The sequence below is a fragment of the Schistocerca cancellata genome, chromosome 10 (genome assembly GCF_023864275.1).
Source record: "Schistocerca cancellata isolate TAMUIC-IGC-003103 chromosome 10, iqSchCanc2.1, whole genome shotgun sequence".
In the NCBI taxonomy this organism is placed as follows: Eukaryota; Metazoa; Arthropoda; class Insecta; order Orthoptera; family Acrididae; genus Schistocerca; species Schistocerca cancellata.
The window spans coordinates 57,421,653-57,440,659 of NC_064635.1; the positions used below are offsets into that span (position 1 = coordinate 57,421,653).

Sequence of the window (19,007 nt, forward strand, 5' to 3'; positions counted from 1 at the left end):
CTCATTATAACGAAGAGAGGACCACGCGGCGAGCATTGAAAAGAAGAAGGTATAGGGTAGTAGGGCATGTGTTTAGGCATTAGCAAGTAACTTCCACGGTACTGTAGGGAACTGTAGAGGGAGACAGAGATTGGAATGCACCCATGTATGGTGGAAGTGGTACTCTGAGGTGAAGAGGTTAGCACGGAGGAGAGATTCGTGACAGGCCGCATCAAACCAGTCACAACACTGGTGAGACTCTCCCCCTCATAAAAAAAAGATGAACGATCTCTACAGATTTGTCGAGTTACCATTACCCGGATACGAGTGTCAGTTACCTCCTAGCGGACGCATCTTTCCACTCGTGCCGTCCTTCTTCACACAGAGGAACTTCCATAACGATCTGCACCCTCATCGTGAAATTAATAATTATGAGTTTAAAACTGCTACATCGCAGTTAAAATTATCCAGATATACTTACGAACCGCTTTGGGTAACGTATCACGACCCGTGCCACTTGTAACCAGAGTGCAGAACGGCGAGCATTATTTGGATTCATTTGCAGTGTAAGTAAAGTAGAAACTGAAAATTCCAGCATGATCCTTGGCTTGACGTACTGTGTTTTTTCCGCTCCGTCAATCGCTGCCTGGGAATTACGCTAACACGATTGGGTAATGTCTCGCCCGACCAGTACCAAAAAATTCTTGGCCATCTGGAGCTCCCTCTTCCTTCACTTTCATTTTTGGCCAGTCCCTGCGTACGCCATAAATTTAGACGAAATCGGTGATGACAAATAGACGCGGTCCCTTTCTGAGTGAGGCACATTCAGAGGTGGTGTTCCGCGTATTATTCAAGGGAAGCGTTAGAGGTATCGGCAGCGGTTGTAGGTGCTCAAGATTTTGCGTTTATACCGTCAACCGCGGGTCGCGATGAGTATGCTTCTGACCGAAAGGTGTGAAAGTCCGCTATCGTACCTGTCACGAACAGATGTGTTTCTTGCACTTGATAGTGGCTAGTAATTTAGTGGTAATTCGTGAGAGATCTAGTAAATGTATCGTTGGTTTTCAAAATTGATCCTTCCTCTCAACTTCGATAACTTGCGTCCTCAGACCTGCATAATTTAAGATTGACGTCGACAATTAATACGTAGTTAAGTTCTGTTGAAGGCCTGGGAAAAAAAAAGGAAAGAAAAAAGGTAATCCCTCAAGAGAGGGCTCGTTCTCCATTAATCAATTTTCTAATAAACTGATTAAATCTGTTGAGATGAGGATATAAATGATAGAAACATCAAGAAAATTGAGTTGTACTTACCGACATCGTTGTCTTCTCAAGATGAAAGGATATCAATGATACGATTCGTTGATGACATTGCTATCCTGAGTGAAAGTGTAGAAGAATTACTTGATCTTCTGAATGGAATCAACAGTCTAATGAGTACAGAATATGGAGGGAGAGAAAGCGAAGAAAGACGAAAGTAATGAGAAGTAGCAGAAATGAGAACAGCGAGAAACTTAACATCAGGATTGATGCTCACGAAGTTGATGATGTGACGGAATTCATCAACCTAGGCAGCAAAATAACCCATGACGCACGGAGCAAGGACATCAAAAGCAGACTTACACTGGAAAAAAGGCATTCCCGGCCAAAAGGAGTCTACTTGTATCAAACATCGGCCTTAATTTGAGGAAGAAATGTACCTTTAGAGCACAGCATTGTACGGTAGTGGAACATGGACTGTGGGAAAACAGGAACAGAAAAGAAGCGAAGCATTTGAGATGTAGTGCTACAGACGAATGTTGAAAATTAGGTGGACTGATACAGTAAGGAGTGATAAGGTAAGGTCCAGCGCAGAATCGGAAAGTAATATGTGGAAAATACTGACAAGGAGAAGGTACAGGATAATTCGACGTCTGTTAAGACATCAGGGAATGACTTCCATGGTACTAAGAGCGAGCTGTAGGCGGCAAAAACTGTACTGGAAGACAGAGATTGGAATACACCCAGCAAATGACTGAAGACGTGGGTTGCAAGTGCTACTCTGAGATGAAGAGGTTGGCACAGGAGAGGAATTCGTGGCGGGCCTCATCAAACCAGTCAGAAGAATGATGACTCAAAATGCACCAGCGAGAAGTGAGTGGGTAGTGTAGCACTGGTATTTTACACTAGTAAATCATTTCCTTGTAAAACACTATTGCACACTACGGTTAAACAGAATGAGGTCACCGAACGAGGTGACGCAGTGGTTAGACACTGGACTCGCATTCGGGAGGACGACGGTTGAAACCCGCGTCCGGCCATCCTGGTTTAGGTTTTCCGTGATTTCGCTAAATCGCTCCAGGCAAATGCCGTGATGGTTCCTTTGAAAGGGCACGGCCGACTTCCTTCCCCATCCTTCCCTAATCTGATGAGACCGATGACCTTGCAGTTTGGTCTCCTTCCCCCAAATCAACCAGCTAATCGAATAACTTAGCACTGTTTTAAACAGGCTGGCTTCCTATTCGGAAAGGTGGAGGCTCCAGTCTTCATCCGGCCATCATGACTTAGGTATTCCTTTGTTCCCTAAATTACTTCAGGCAAATGCTGGGATACCTTTTGTGAACGTTTTCAATATTCTCCGTCAATCCAGTGGGGTGAGGATCCCATACCGCACAACAGTACTGCGGAAGAGGACGGACAAGCGTAGTGTAAGCACTCTCTTCAAGTACTCTTGTTATATTTTCTAAGTGTTTTGCCAGTAAATCGCAGTCTTCAGTTTGTTTTTCCCACAACATTGTCTATGTGATCGTTCCAATTTGTAATCCCTAAGTATTTAATTGAATTGGCAGCCTTTAGATTTGTGTGCCTTATCGTGAAACCGAGGTTTCGCGTATTACTTTTAGTACTCAAGTGGATGACTTCATACTTACCATTATTTACAGTCGATTGCCACTTTTCACACCTTACAGATATCTTGGTTAAATCGTTTTAAAATTAGTTTTGATCTTCAGATCACTTTATTAGACAGCAAATGAAAAAAAGCATCATCTGCTCCTATTATTTCCTTAATTGTTTATACAGATTCTGAACAGCAGAGGGCCTATAACACTTTCCTTGGGAGCGCCAGATATCACTTCTGTTTTACTCGACGACTTTCCGTCAGTTACTCTGAAATGTGACCTTCCTGACAAGAAATCAAAAATCCTGTCGCACAACTGAGACGATAATCTATAGGCACACAGTGGTTTAAAACTTAGTCAGTGGTCTGCAATCAAATATATTTACAAAATTAGTTTGGCGCTGATTTAAAAACAATTTGTTTGATAAGCTTCTGAAGTGTGGTTCTTAGACTTAATAAATTTTCATCTGTCAAGAAGTGTGGTCCACATGCACATTTGTCAGGCGTTCCTCCCTGTGGCCTGTTTGATCTGTTTCCAGTTCTTTTCATGGGAATACAGATTTCCTGATGTAACAAGCTAGAAAATATTCTACCTTACTTGCAGGTATCGCACAACAAAGCGAAGGGAAGACCTGACCCCCGGGCCTCATACCGAGCAGCTGCTATGGTATAAATTTCAAACGAAAGGAACATGAAGCAACGAATAAGCATTATAGAGACGGCCACCTTCAAATGTGATACACATTTGTAGCGAGGAATGATGATGTAATGAAACGCAGTGAATAGAAGAAAACCTACATTCAGAATACGTAGAAAAGATTAGTGATTGTGTCTCAAAATGAATGAAATTTCAGTGATCTCTTTCTCAATTACATACTGCCACTCTAAATAACACAAATATATGAACGTTCGTATTCTTATTATTTTTCTTAATCATGCGATGTCGTAGTCTTGTGCAGAGAATGACAATCGCCTGCCGCAAGTCTTTTCAGTTGACGCTTCTTCAGTGACTAGCGTGTCGATAATGATGAAATAATGAGGAGGACAACATAACACCCAGTCACCGACCGGAGAAAATCTCCGACTCGGCCGCGAATCGAACCCGGGCCTCTCGCTTGGCATTTTGCCACGATGACCACTCAGCTAGGGAGGAGGACGCTGTCAACAATCAACCAGTTAGCAAAATGGGCACAGGTAGGTTCGTAGTCTGGCAACGGTTGAGGGGTGTACACGTGTGATGTTGGTCAAGTAATGCTGTTGCTGTGACTCGGTGTCTACCACATGTAATTTAGAGATGTCCATCTGTTTAAAATGTGTTCTACATGTAGATGCGATATGGACACACATTTTTGGCTGTCGGACAAGGTTCGTGACACTTTTTGGTACACGAACTGCCAGTTCGGCGATTGCCCTCTAGATTTTGGTCTGCTACCTGGCGAAGCGGAAACGGCCGAGCAGTGGATGGTTCTTACCTGCCACTTCTGCAGACGTTTTTGATTCGAATGATCGTGCCTCTCAGTTTCCGTGAGTGTTGTCCATTCCTCTTGGAACATCCTGTATAGCCGCGCAGTCCGAGGGGCCTTCCCACGCTTCGCGCGGCTACCCCCGTCTGAGGTTCGAGTCCTCCTTGGGGCATGGTTGTGTGTGTTGTCGTTAGTGTAAGTTAGATTAATTAGTGTGTAAGCCTAGGGACCGATGACCTTATCAATTTCGTCCCATAGGAACTTAACACAAATTTCCAATTTCCAGACTTTATACAGCAGGTGGTTTACTGCGGAAGATTTGATATTTAAGTCTGAACATCAGAGGCGTCACTTCATTCAGTATGAGCGGAATTAACACACCGATACCAACACCGTTTCCACTTTCGGAAGCAGTCTTGATAGGCCTATTGCTGGATCGCGCCAAGCACCGTCTGCAAATTTACTTTTAACTCGTCTATAATGTGCACAATAATGAAGTCTTATATGGGACAGTCTTGATCCGCATAAAGACAGTTATAGGTTGTGACCGTTTCGGCCCGATGTGGATGATCTTCGGAGATACTTCACGGAGCCATTTATTTATTCCAAATTTGAAAACCTGTTACCCGATTTTTTAAAACAGATCGTACATATTGCAGTTTTCGTTAGTTATCTTTTTTGTAGTTTTTGTTTTGTTTTTATCTGCAAAATTTTGCAAAGTATAATACTTTAAAATAACGATAATTTGAGGGTGAAATATAATAATTTTTTTGCAATGATGTAAAAAGATGACAATGTAAAGGAGAGATTTGCTAGTGTCATCGCCGATTTAACTGGCGGTGAATACCTCGGAACGGTTTCTTCGAGCTGTTGACCGCCAGTCACAACAAAATAGTTTATAAAAGGGTCATCAGCTGATATATCAACATTGTTTTCTTTATAACCTCAAAAATACATTTCAGGATGGAGAGTCCGCTTGAAACTTCCACATTAGTTGAACAACGCTCTGTTATTTGTTTTTTACTTGCTGAAGGCGAGAAACCAGTGAATATATACTGTAGAATGTGTGACGTTTATGGTATAGGTTGTATGAATCGGGCAAATTTTTACAAGTGGGTAGAGCGGTTCACAAATTGCCGCGACTCAGTGACTGACGAAGACCGTTCTGGCCGACCAGTTGCAGTTTCAATTCCCTCACTTCAAAGTCGAATTAGTGACATTATTCGTACCGACCGCCATGTGATTGTGGAAATGATAGTTGATAAGATTCAACCCAGTACTGGTACAGTTCACAACATTATCTGTAAGAAGCTGAAATACCGGAAAATATGTGCAAGATGGGTCCGAAAGGAGTTGACGCGGCCACACAAGAAAACAAGGTTGAGAGAGTGCACAGAGCTAAAGGAACGTTATGAAAGAGGTGAGCACTTCCTCAACAAAATTTTAACTTGTGATAAAACTTGGGTTCACTATTATGAGTCAGAATAGAAAAGACAAAACACGGAGTGGAAGCACACCAACTCACATGTCGAGAAAAAATTCAAAACCGAAGCATCAGCAGGAAAAGTCATGTTGACTGTGTTTTGTGATACTGAAGGTCCAGTTTTTTGTGGCTGGGAAATATTGCCTCATCCCCCTTACAGTCATGATTTAGCACGTAGTGATTTCCATTTGTTTGGCGCACTGAAGGAGGCATTACGTGGGGAGATGTTCCAGGACAATGAGGACAAGAAAAAGTTTGCACGAAATTGATTCAATCATCAAGATAAAGAGTTTTTTGCAGCCTGAATAAAAAAGCTTGTAGCCTGTTGGAACAAGTGCATAAATGTTCAAGGTGTTTGTGTTGAAAAGTAGAGAAATTATTGTTTTTGTAAAAATAAACGCTTTTTTGTCCAGACCAGTTTGTCTCCTTAATTGTTGAACGACCATCGTATTTAGTAGTAGATAAATGGTATTTCTAATCATACGCATTAACATCAGGTACTCATCAGTGTACAACAATGGATTCTTTGCTGGTTACATGTACAGCACCTTACACTATATTTACTCCAGTATTCGCTGTCCTTGTTTGATAATACGTAAAATTTGTCAGTGCATTTTGGCTTGTTATGACTGATTGATAGTTCCAGGTCTATTATTTATTGCTACATCTGATCTTACTCCTCCTCCTCTTCCTGCTCGTCTTCAATTTCACTGTTTCCGCTGTCACTGCGGTTGTCGCTGACCACCCTCTTGTTACGTTGCATGTAGGCTTGTCTGTTCTGTCATGTATTGTTTTTGAAATAGTTTGTTAATGCATTTAATTGTGCCCATTGTTCTTCGTCTCTTACTGCTGTGTTTATATGTATGTCTGTTTCAGTGTAGTCCAACTGTAGTTATTGTCTGTTGTTTCTGTGTTTCCCGCGGAAGACAGTGTGTTCTGGGCAACCTCCTTCCCCACTTGTGCATGTAGGTGTTTGTCTCAGACTCATGCGGTTTAAGTGCGCCGGACAAGATGTGTGTCCTGTTCAGAACTGTACCATTCAGCGGCTAGGATCGATATGTTTCATTCTCATCCACTCCCTTGTGTCAGGGAAACAGTCCCACAGTATGTCCCTTATCGCTTACGTCGAACTCGCCTCGCAACTGTCCAGATGCCAACGTTTAAGGAGACGTGTCGTCTGTATCGGTACACCAGTTATTGTGTGTGTTGCGTCCCAAATACAAACCACCAAATGGGTAGTCGGAATTAATTACAACTTGGAAGATTTATTATGGAAACGAGGTGGAACATAAGTGAGCGTAATCACTCGTGACTCAGTCCGTAGCCAAAATTCATCTCCCGTAAACACTATCACAGTATCAGCGTCGCCATTGATGGGAGATCTGCTCCGTACTCCAGTAGGCCCACCAGACGACTAGCCCCTTCGGGTCCGCGACGACGCGACGTGATCGCGTGGGGTTGCGCCCTGATTGGCTCCGTCGACTCCAGCGATATGACTGCTGCATCTCGTGTGGCGCTCCCATTGTGAGCACTTTGAAGTATAGCGCGCTGCTGTCTGCAGCATTGGCGCACGGTGCTCGAGAAGGCGGTGGTCGCGTCACACGTGTGGCGGCCGCGCTGTGTGAACGCACGGCTCAACAGTGCGTGTCTCATCTAGTCTCGCCATCTTTAACCAGTACCATGCAGCTCTGTATTTGATCGTGACCACGGGGCCAACGAGGTGTACGGGTGCTGTGCAGTACGTCACAGCACCTCACACTACGGGCCTTACGAGTTGGAGCGACCGTCCACAGCGTGGGAGCGAGTTAATACACTACTGGCCATTAAAATTGCTACACCACGAAGATGACGTGCTACAGACCTGAAATCTAACCGACAGGAAGAAGATGCTGTGATATGCAAATGGTTAGCTTTTCAGAGCAAGGTTGGCGCCGTGCTGACATGAGGAAAGTTTCCAACCGATTTCTGATACACAAAAAGCAGTTGACCGGCGTTGCCTGGTGAAACGTTGTTGTGATGCCTCGTGTAAGGAGGAGAAATGCGTACCATCACGTTTCCTACTTTGATAAAGGTCGGATTGTAGCCTATGGCGATTGCGGTTTATCGTATCGCGACATTGCTGCTCGCGTTGGTCAAGATCCAATGACTGTTAGCAGAATATGGAATCGGTGGGTTCAGGAGGGTAATACGGAACGACGTGCTGGATCCCAACGGCCGCGTATCACTAGCAGTCGAGATGACGGGCATCTTATCTGCATGGCTGTAACGCATCGTGCAGCCAGGTCTCGATCCCTGAGTCAACAGATGGGGACGCTTGCAAGACAACAACCATCTGCACGAACAGTTCGACGACGTTTCGAGCAGCATGGACCATCAGCTCGGAGACCGGGGCTGCGGTTACCCTTAACGCTGCATCACAGACAGGAGCGCCTGCGATGGTGTACTCAACGACGAACCTGGGTGCACGAATGGCAAAACGTCATTTTTTCGGACGCATCCAAGTTCTGTTTACAGCATCACGATGGTCGCATCCGTGTTTGGCGACATCGCGGTGAACGCACATTGGAAGCGTGTATTCGTCATCGCCATACTGTCGTATCACCCGGCGTCATGGTATGGGGTGCCACTGGTTACACGTCTCGGTCACCTCTTGTTCGCATTGACGGCACTTTCAACAGTGGACGTTACATTTCAGATGTGTTACGACCCGTGGCTCTACCCTTCATTCGATCCCTGCGAAACCCTACATTTCAGCAGGATAATGCACGACCGCATGTTGCAGGTCCTGTACGGGCCTTTCTGTATACAGAAAATGTTCGACTGCTGCCCTGGCCAGCACATTCTCCAGATCTCTCAACAACTGAAAACATGTGGCCAGTGGTGGCCGAGCAACTGGCTCGTCACTATACGCCAGTCCCTACTCTTGATGAACTGTGGTATCGTGTTGAAGCTGCATGGGCAGCTGTACCTGTACACGCCATCCAAGCCCTGTTTGACTCAATGCCCAGGCGTATCAATTCCGTTAGTACGGCCAGAGGTGGTTGTTCTGGGTACTGATTTCTCAGGATCAATGCACTCAATTTGCGTGAAGATGTAATCACATGTCAGTGCTAGTATAATATATTTGTCGAATCAATACCCGTCTATCATCTGCATTTCTTCTTGGTATAGCAATTTTAATGGCCAGTAGTGTAATGCTTCGTAGCTGAACGTTTAAATAAACTCACATTCTCGATAACGTACGACAAATTAAACTACTTTATTTGGTGGCTACGTTCTCATTGATATAGTGATTTCACGCATTCCCCGAAAGTAGTCGAGTGTTCGCATTGTATGTCGGGCAAGGCAATTAGTGTGACGTCACAAGTTCGTTCCAGGGCCAGTATTTCCCATTGGTCGTAATACTCCAGTTATGACGTGCAGAGTCAATGACACAGTTCTTGCTCCGTGACATCGTCTCTACACGTCGTCATCGTTGAGGAGCAGTGTATTTCCAGTAAATGTTTGTTCATTTTCCGCGTGTGTGCTGTTGCCTGCTCGAGCGTGCTGACGTGCGCCTCGCGTGTTCCAGCGGCGGGGTCGTCGTCAGGCGGCGACCCGGCGGCCGTGGGGAGCGTGGGCGGCGGCGGCGCGGGCGGTGGCCGGCGCGGCGGCGGCGGCGGGGGCGGCAGCGGCGGCGGCGGCGGCGGGGGCGGCAGCGGCGGCCCGCTGTACGGCCGCCTCGTGGCCGAGGACTCGCTCGCCGCCGCCGACATCCAGGCCATGCAGGCCTGCATCCCGCGCTATTTCCGCGACCCCGCGCACGCGCCGCTGCGCAAGCTCTCCGTCGACCTCATCAAGACCTACAAGCACATCAACGAGGTGAGCGCCGCCGAGTCGCTGGTCTCACTCCATCCGTAGGTAGAGAAGTAATCATCGACATACGTGCCTGAAATGGCACTGGGCTGTATTGAAACAAAAAACGAGTGAAAACATTGGCGCCGGAGAGCAACACACCAGTGACGCCGCATGAGAATCCTGTAGAAAATGAACTGTAGTCAGAGAGGAGACCCAGAAAATATTAGATACAGCTCCCAGGTAGATGCTATTTTCCTTGACTTCCGGAAGGCGTTCGATACAGTTCCACACTGTCGCCTGATAAACAAAGTAAGAGCCTGCGGAATATCAGACCAGCTGTGTGGCTGGATTGAAGGGTTTTTAGCAAACAGAACAGCATGTCGTTCTCAATGGAGAGGCGTCTACAGACGTTAAAGTAACGTCTGGCGTGGCAAAGGGAAGTGTTATGGGACCATTGCTTTTCACAATATATATAAATGATCTAGTAGATAGCGTCGGAAGTTCCGTGCAGCTTTTCGCGGATGATGCTGTAGTATACAGAGAAGTTGCAGCATTAGAAAGTTGTAGCGAAATGCAGGAAGATCTGCAGCGGATAGGTACTTGGTGCAGGGAGTGGCAACTGACCATTAACATAGAGAAATGTAATGTATTGCGAATACATAGAAAGAAGGATCCTTTATTGTATGATTATATGATAGCGGAACAAACACTGGTAGCAGTTACTTCTATAAAATATCTGGGAGTATGAGTGCGGAACGATTTGAAGTGGAATGATCATATAAAATTAATTGTTGGTAAGGCGGGTTGAGATTCATTGGGAGAGTCCTTAGAAAATGTAGTCCATCAACAAAGGAGGTGGCTTACAAAACACACGTTCGACCTATACTTGAGTATTGCTCATCAGTGTGGGATCCGTACCAGGTCGGGTTGACAGAGGAGATAGAGAAGATCCAAAGAAGAGCGGCACGTTTCGTCACAGGATTATTTGGTAAGCGTGATAGCGTTACGGAGATGTTTAGCAAACTCAAGTGGCAGACTCTGCATGAGAGGCTCTCTGCATCGCGGTTTAGCTTGCTCGACAGGTTTCGAGAGGGTGCGTTTCTGGATGAGGTATCGAATATATTGCTTCCACCTACTTATAGCTCAAGAGAAGATCACGGATCTAAAATCAGAGAGATTCGAGCGCGTACAGAGGTTTTCCGGCAGTCGTTCTTCCCGCGAAACATACGCGAGTGGAACAGGAAAGGGAGGTAATGACAGTGGCACGTTAAGTGCCCTCCGCCACACGCCGTTGGGTGGCTTGCGGAGTATAAATGTAGATGTAGACGCGCCAGAAATGACAGCATGTTGACTGTACTAGAAAAGGCACTACTAGTGAAGCCCCTCTATCACAATCGAGAATCCGCTTCTGCAGCTCTACGTTCCTATTCGCCTTAAGAAGGATATTTGGGCGACCAAGATAATGCTGCTGCTGGGAGAAATGGAGACTTCAGCGGGTTCATCACCGCGTGGTGAGATCAGCGCTCGTGAAGTCGCACGGCTGACCAGCATTCCACGGAACCACTGTTTGGGTGGCACTGGGGCGTACCCTTCAATGCCATCCGTACAAAATCCAGCGTTATCACGAACTGTTAGGCACCGAATTTGTAACACGGAGAACATTTGCGGTTTGGACACTTTAAAATATGGGGGAGGATGACGATTGGTTGTGTGACGTGTTGTGGACCGACAGAGCCCTTTTCAAACTCTGAGGGCCTGTCAGTACCCACAAGTGCAGAACTTTAGACTACTGAAAATCCTAGAAGCGTCGTGGAAATCCCTAACCTATCTGGTAAACATGTGCTGCAAGGTACGACTTGACGATCCAGCCGGTACTGCTACACGTGTGGAAGATCTCTCGCTCACGTCGTTCAGTGAGGACCGCGTGCTGACCCGCCACTTCCGTCGAGCTAAGCCTCACTGGTCCCCAGAGCTCAGTCCGTCTGATTATTGGTTGTGGGGTTACCTGAAGTTGTACGTGCACCGCGACCCTCCGACCTCATTACGATTGCTAAACGAGAACATCGACGGCAGTTTCTCACCATGCCTACTGACATACCGTACAGGGCAAATCATAGTCCGTCGACTGCAAGTATTGTTGGAGAATAACGGGCGACATGTTGGAACATTTCTTATAAAGAACTTCATCTTTGCTAAAGATCAATCGTTTTGCTCATTACTGTTTTTGTATCATATGAAGCACCATTTGTTGGTCATTTCAAGCATGTGTGTCAATTTTTAGTTCTCTACCTACATCAGACAGTCATTTTGAAAGTTGATTAATCCAAGGTAATGATGGGTTGTAGATGAACAGAAACGGGCAGTACCAGAGTCGTAAGTGGGGGAGAGCCCAAATTCGACTCTGTAAATGTGGTGTGTTCTGCATTCCAGATTTTCAAAGCAGCGGAAAATTAATATTAAAGAACTGAATTCGGGGGAAAACATTGCACTGATGTTCAAAATCAAGCACCGAGCGAGGTGGCGCAGTGGTTAGCACACTGGACTCGCATTCGGGAGGACGACGGTTCAATCCCGCGTCCGGCCATCCTGATTTAGGTTTTCCGTGATTTCCCTAAATCGCTCCAGGCAAATGCCGGAATGGTTCCTTTCCAAGGGCACGGCCGACTTTCTTCCTCGTCCTTCCGTAATCCGATGAGACCGATGACCTCGCTGTTTGGTCTCTTCCCCCAAACAATCCATTCAAAATCAAGCTGACATGTTATCAGGTATCAGTTAATGGAAAAGTCTCAATAGTGTGATCAGTGAAGCCCTTGTAAGATTGAGATGAATAATAGAGAGAGAAGTACTAATAGTGAGCAACAAGAGTGAAACGAGATGGCGCGTTGCCTAAACAGGTCTGCCTAGGAAGCGGCTAGACCAGCAGGAGCGTGCACGCACGGTCCGCCTGAGTGGTGGGCGCTCGCACTAAAATGTGGCTGCCGGAGGTCGCCGTGTGGCGTAGGGGAAGCGCCGAGTTCGCCGTAGTTTTAGACATAAGCGTGTACACTTCAGGACGCAGAGTATAAAGAGTGGTCAGGTTAGGAACTTCAAAGCGAAGGTCAGGTAGACCAGTATAAATCTATAACACGTCAGTGCGGAATGCCTGTTTACAGTTTGGACTTACAGGCCTGCAGTGAGACATCCAGTTGAGTGATAAGTTTCATTTATAAGTCTTACAGCCTCTTATACAAAAATTTCGTTGGAGAAAAATTCCACAACTTCACAGTTTTGCAGGTAAGATTATGTCGATGTTTGGATTTGCATTTTTCTGCGAGCAACCTTTTCCACCAATTAAAAAAACGGAAACAGCCACAGAAGCCCACTGACAGACTTCAATTTATAAGCTTATCTTCGAATTAGTACATCTCAGAAGTTGGTCCAAACATTGATTCCTTAGTGCGAAGCAAAATAAGCAGTGTTCATTGACATGCGGAGTTTCTGCGTTTAACGTGTGAGTAAAAGCTACGAAATACAGGGTGTCCAGAAAAGGGCTCCCTGATTTCAGAATTAAATATCTCGAAAACAAAGATCGATAGAGGAATTCAGTAAACGGTATGTTTATTGTGAAAGCTGTAAGAAGTTTATACATCAGTTTGAAATAATAGTTACAAAAGCTGCTAACAGACGGCGCTGTACGCTGTACAGCTCATATCAGCATACATAAGTGAAATAATCGTATGAAAACAATCTTTGCAAACAATCACATCACAATGTTTTCAAAATGCTCACCATTGGCACTACAGAGGTGGCGCAAACGAAGAATGAAATTCGCCATCACATTTCGTAGTGTCTCAACCGAAATGGATTCACATGCCACAGAGATCGCCGATTCAAGCTCGTCCAGCGTGGCGGGATGCTTCGGGTAGACCATGTCTTTCACTGTGCCCCACAAAAAAAAGTCACAGGGAGTCAAATCCGGCGAATATGGAGGCCAATCTAAGCCTGCACCAGTAAATTTGGGATATTCCAAAGCAATGACTCGATTCCCGAAGTATTCCTCAAGAAAGCGAAACACTGGTTCGGTCCGATGTGGTCGGGCTCCATCTTGCATAAACCATTCAGTACCTGGTCGGTCGTCTAACGCTTGCTGTGTGGCGACAAATTGTTCCAAAATTGCAACGTAACGTGCACCAGTGACCGTTTCTCGAATGAAAAAAGGGCCAATAATGCCTCTGCTGCATACTGCAGCCCACACAGTAACTTTAGGAGAATACAGGGGTTTCGCTTCACACCAATATGGCTTTTCGGAACCCCAAAATCGCCAGTTCTGCTTATTCACGTATCCATTCAGGTGGAAGTGTGTTTCATCTGTAAACCAGATACAGCCAACATCAAATCCTTCACTATCAATCATTGTGAGCATCTGATTAGCAAAGGCAACCCTTTGTTGCACAGCTCGTACGGGTATGGCCTGGTGCGTTTGAATTTTGAATGGAAACATGTGCAGGCTCTTTATCAGTATTTTCTGCGTGCTGGAACGCTTCAAACCAGTCTCAGATGCAATTCTACGGACGGATGACATTGGATTTCGCTGAATAATTCCAGAATCTGTGGCGATATTTTCAGGCGTAACTGCGGTCTGCTTGCGGCCAACATGCCCCACTAGATCATCAGTTACACTGCCTGTTCGTTGAAATTTTGCGAAGAGCGTACGAATGGTTTTCACATCGGGTCCTTTTGGAACATTAAACTGTGCTTGAAAACTTCGCCTTGTTGCCATAGGACTCTCTTCTAACCTGTGGTACTCTAGCACCAGAAAAACGCGTTGTTCAACGGAGTACATTGTTTTAATCTCTTCCTTCGGTACGCTAACCTCCTTTCACGTTTCAATAGTGGAACTGATCTCTCTGAGCTTCGGATCACTATTTGTACTAGGCATTACGTATGGCGATTACAGCGCCATCTGTTAGCAGCTTTTGTAACTATTATTTCAAACTGCTGTATAAACTTCTTACAGCTTTTACAATAAACATACCGTTTACTGCATTCCTCTATCGATCTTTGTTTTCGAGATATTTAATTTTGAAATCAGGGAGTCCTTTTCTGGACACCCTGTACATTTTGATGTCAATTTAAACTTTGTCTGAAAATGACTTTCATTTTCAGCCGTAAAACATAACATGTTTCGTACTTAATTGCCCCATGTCGTTCGCCTAACCAAGTAAAGTAAATATAAGTTTCATTTCATTGTCATTTCTCATCATTGCAACAGTTTTTGGAAATATTTGCCTCGAAAGGCATTGATTAGCCACGGTGAAGCGATACATCTTCGTAGAAGTATTACTGCCATAGGATAGACCCGCTCACAAAGTTTCTCGAGCCGCGCTGTCTCGCTGCGATTCCTCCTGCCCTTCCCCTTCCATTACTCGCGTTCTCTGTGATGGGCGCTGACTGCGGACGCTACGTGTTCACTGCTCCAGCACATCGATTCTGCTGTGTCCAGTGTAGTCCCAGCAGGAAAACAGCACACTGTGACTGTAACCACGGCACTACTTTGCCACCCTAAACGGCCGTTCGAACAAAAAGCTATGCCCTCCTTTCAACCTACTAACCTAGGACATCACATACATCCAAGCCCGAGGCAGGATTAGAACCTGCGACCGTAGCAGATGCGCGATTCCGGACTGAAGCGTCTAGGACCGCTCGGCCACACCGTCCGGTGGCAGAAAAGAGTAGGAAGAAAGAACTGAGACATTGGGATGAGGCTGCTGAAAAAGCTGTAAAAGACAAACGAAAATCATTTGCGAAAAATCTGACAGTTTGGAAACAGGAGGATAAAATAGACTACCGTAATAAGTGAGTAATTACTAAAAGAGAAGTACGTAGAAAATACAGAGAGAGTTGGGAAGAATTTTTGGCCCATTTAGAATATGTTTGCAGACCACAGCCACAGACATTCAAAGTTATTAAAAATCTAAACAGTGAGAATGTGAAATTAAATCCCATCCCTTCACCTAAATGGTTGCAGTACTTTCAGAATCTGTGGTCTCTAATATTAGAGCCTCTGACAATGCAACTCTCAGGGAACAATTCAAGAGAAACCGTCTCTACGTGTGAACTAAGCCTCAGAAGGAGATTAACCAGTCCAGAGCTGTTTAAATATGCAAGGAAGTCTTTTATAGACAGATACATAACGTCATAATTATAACCTGTTCAGATGAGGATATACCAGAGAGCTGGATTAAATCAGTTGTCTTTCCTATCTTCAAAAAATGGGACCTGATAAAATTATGATAACTACCGACGCAAAGTTTAACGAACTTGTAATATCAATTTTTTTTTGCAACGAAAATAAATTGTATAGATGCTGTGAATCATTGATGAGCAAAGGGGAAAGGAAGATCATGCTGTGATGACTGTTTTTAATTGAAATTGGTAATAGAAGAACATGGAGAATTCAATCCAGAAACAAATATGCCCTCGTCGACTTCAGAAAAGCTTTTAATAGTCATTAAGCTGAACAGGTGATTACGGCAAATGGGATCAGAAAAGGAGTGAAGATGCATTAAATAAATTTAAAATGGTATCCTTCACACATTAAATTCAGAACTACCAGAACAATTGTAGAAAACATATACAACGCATAAGGACCCTAACTGTCTAAGATCGCTAGGCCAACCAATGAAAAGTGGTCAGGAGAATTTCTCTACGAGGCTTTAACATGTCAAGAGGTTTAATACTTCGACAGGATGATGATGATGATGATGATGATGATTGACTGAATTTAAACATTTAAAATTCTGTAAAAGCTACTCATTAAGAGGTGTAATCTTATGTTAAAGGTTTAACACAAAACTATGTACATGTCTTGAGCAGCAAAATGAAGGCGCGCAAAAAGTCCACGCTATATTCATCCAGTTAGCTACTTCCAAGAGGTTTTCGATATAATTTCAATCCTTTTCGAACCTTTGTCTTACTGAGACTTCCCGTAAAATAATGAAAGGAAAAAAAGTTAATCGCTTACAACATTTTCGCTGTTTATTCAGTAGACCTTCAACTGCAGGCATGATGGTTTATTACGTTTTCATCACTACTGCCTATACACGGGAGTTCATTTCTTTAATGCATTGGGGTTGATGTGGTTGCTGGAGCTTCACTGTTACTCATAGTGCTGGGAACCTTACCAGATAGCACTGACATAGAAGATCCAAAGAAGAGCAGTGCATTTCGTCACGGGATCCTTTGGTTAAGTATGACCGCGACATAGACAAGCTCATTCAACTGCAGTGAAAGATGATACAAGAACTAGAGACGGAGCACAAGCTCGGATTAGGGTAGGGTGGGAAAGAATCTTGGTAAACCGTTTCAAAGGGACCATCCCGGCATTCGCCCGGAGCCCCTTAGGGCAACCACGGAAAACCTAAGTCTGGATGGTCGGACTGGATTTGTATCGTCGTCCATCCGAATGCAATCAAGTGTGCTGGCACTGGTCCACCGCTGTCGGCACGCCACAAGAGAGGCATTCTGCGTCACGATGTGGTTTACTGTCAACATTCCGACAGCGTAAGTTCCTAGAAGAGTCGAGTGGTAGATTGCTTCCTCCTACGCGAAAAGAACAGGAAAGTAAAATCAGAGACATTCGAGCCGTTACGACGATTTACCAATAATCTTACTTTCGGCGAACACTTCGCGACGGAGAAGCTTATGCCCACGAATCAGTATGGTTTCAGCAAGCATTGGTCGTGCGAAACTCTGCTTGCGTTTTCGTCACATCATATACTGCGAACTATGGATGAAGGGTTACAGGCAGATTCCATATTTCTAGATTTCCAGAAAGAATTTGACACGGTACCCCATTGCAGCGTGTTATTATATGTGAGTGGCTCGAAGATTCTTTAAGTAACAGAACCCAGTATGTTGTCCTCGACGGTGAGTGTTCATCGAAAACAAGGGTATCGTCATGAGTGCCCGAGGGAAGTGTGATGGGACCGCTGTTGTTCTGTATACAGGGTGTTACAAAAAGGTACGGCCAAACCTTCAGGGAACATTCCTCACACACAAATAAAGAAAAGATGTTATGTGGCCATGTGTCCGGAAACGCTTAATTTCCATGTTATAGCCCATTTTAGTTTCGTCAGTATGTACTGTACTTCCTCGATTCACCGCCAGTTGGCCCAATTGAAGGAAGGTAATGTTGACTTCGGTGCTTGTGTTGACATGCGACTCATTGCTCTACAGTACAACCGAAGTACGACACAACATGTGGTTCATGCACGATGGAGCTCCTGCACATTTCAGTCGAAGTGTTCGTACGCTTCTCAACAACAGATTCGGTGACCGACGGATTGGTAGAGGCGGACCAATTCCATGGCCTCCACGCTCTCCTGACCTCAACCCTCTTGACTTTCATTTATGGGGGCATTTGAAAGCTCTTGTCTACGCAACCCCGGTACCAAATGTAGAGACTCTTCGTGCTCGTATTGTGGACGGCTGTGATACAATACGCCATTCTTCAGGGCTGCATCAGCGCATCAAAGATTCCATGCGACGGAGGGTGGATGCATGTATCCTCGCTAACGGAGGACATTTGAACATTTCCTGTAACAAAGTGTTTGAAGTCACGCTGGTGCGTTCTGTTGCTGTGTGTTTCCATTCCATGATTAATGTGATTTGAAGAGAAGTAATAAAATGAGCTCTAACATGGAAAGTAAACGTTTCCGGACACATGTCCACATAACACATTTTAATTCTTTGTGTGTGAGGAATGTTTCCTGAAAGTTTGGCCGTACCTTTTTGTAACACCCTGTATACGTAAATGGTTCGGCAGACAGGGTGGACATCAATCTGCGGTTGTTTGCTGGTGATGCTGTGGTGTAGGGTAAGGTGTCGAAGTTGGGTGGCTGCAGGAAGATACAAGACGACTTATACAAACTTTTCAGTTGGTGTGATGAATAGCAGCAAGCTCTAAATGTACAGAAATCTAAGTTAATGCAGATGAGTAGGAAGAACAAACCTGTAATGTTCGAATACAATGTTACTAGTGTCCTGTTTGATACAGTCAGGTCGTTTAAATAGTTATACGTAACATTGCAAAGCGATATGAAATGGAACGAGCATTTAAGAAGTCTGGTAGGGAAGGCGAATGGTCGACTTCAGTTTGTTGTTGTGGTCCAGTTTATTGGTATATTTTAGAAAAGTGTGGTTCACCTGTAAAGGAGACTGCATATAGGACTCCGATGCGACCTATTCTTGAATACTGCTCGAGTGTTTGGGATCCGTACCAGGTCAGATTAGAGGAGGACATCGAAGCAATTCAGAGGCGGGCTGCTAGGTTGTTACCGATAGGTTCGAACAACACACAAGTGTTATGGAACTCAAATGGGAATCCCTG

At 44.9% G+C, this 19,007-nt stretch overlaps 1 protein-coding gene across 1 annotated transcript in view; it reads left to right on the top strand.

Annotated features, from left to right (window-relative positions):
* Positions 1-9,472: 9,472 nt before the first annotated feature.
* Positions 9,473-19,007, top strand: part of LOC126106657 (serine/threonine-protein kinase minibrain) — a gene marked incomplete at its 5' end in the record, with an annotated part of 140,601 nt that continues 131,066 nt past the window's right edge. Inside the window, one exon of the mRNA XM_049913019.1 lies at positions 9,473-9,661. Within this exon, the coding sequence (XP_049768976.1) occupies positions 9,473-9,661 (189 nt within the window). The remainder of the gene's footprint in view (positions 9,662-19,007) is intronic.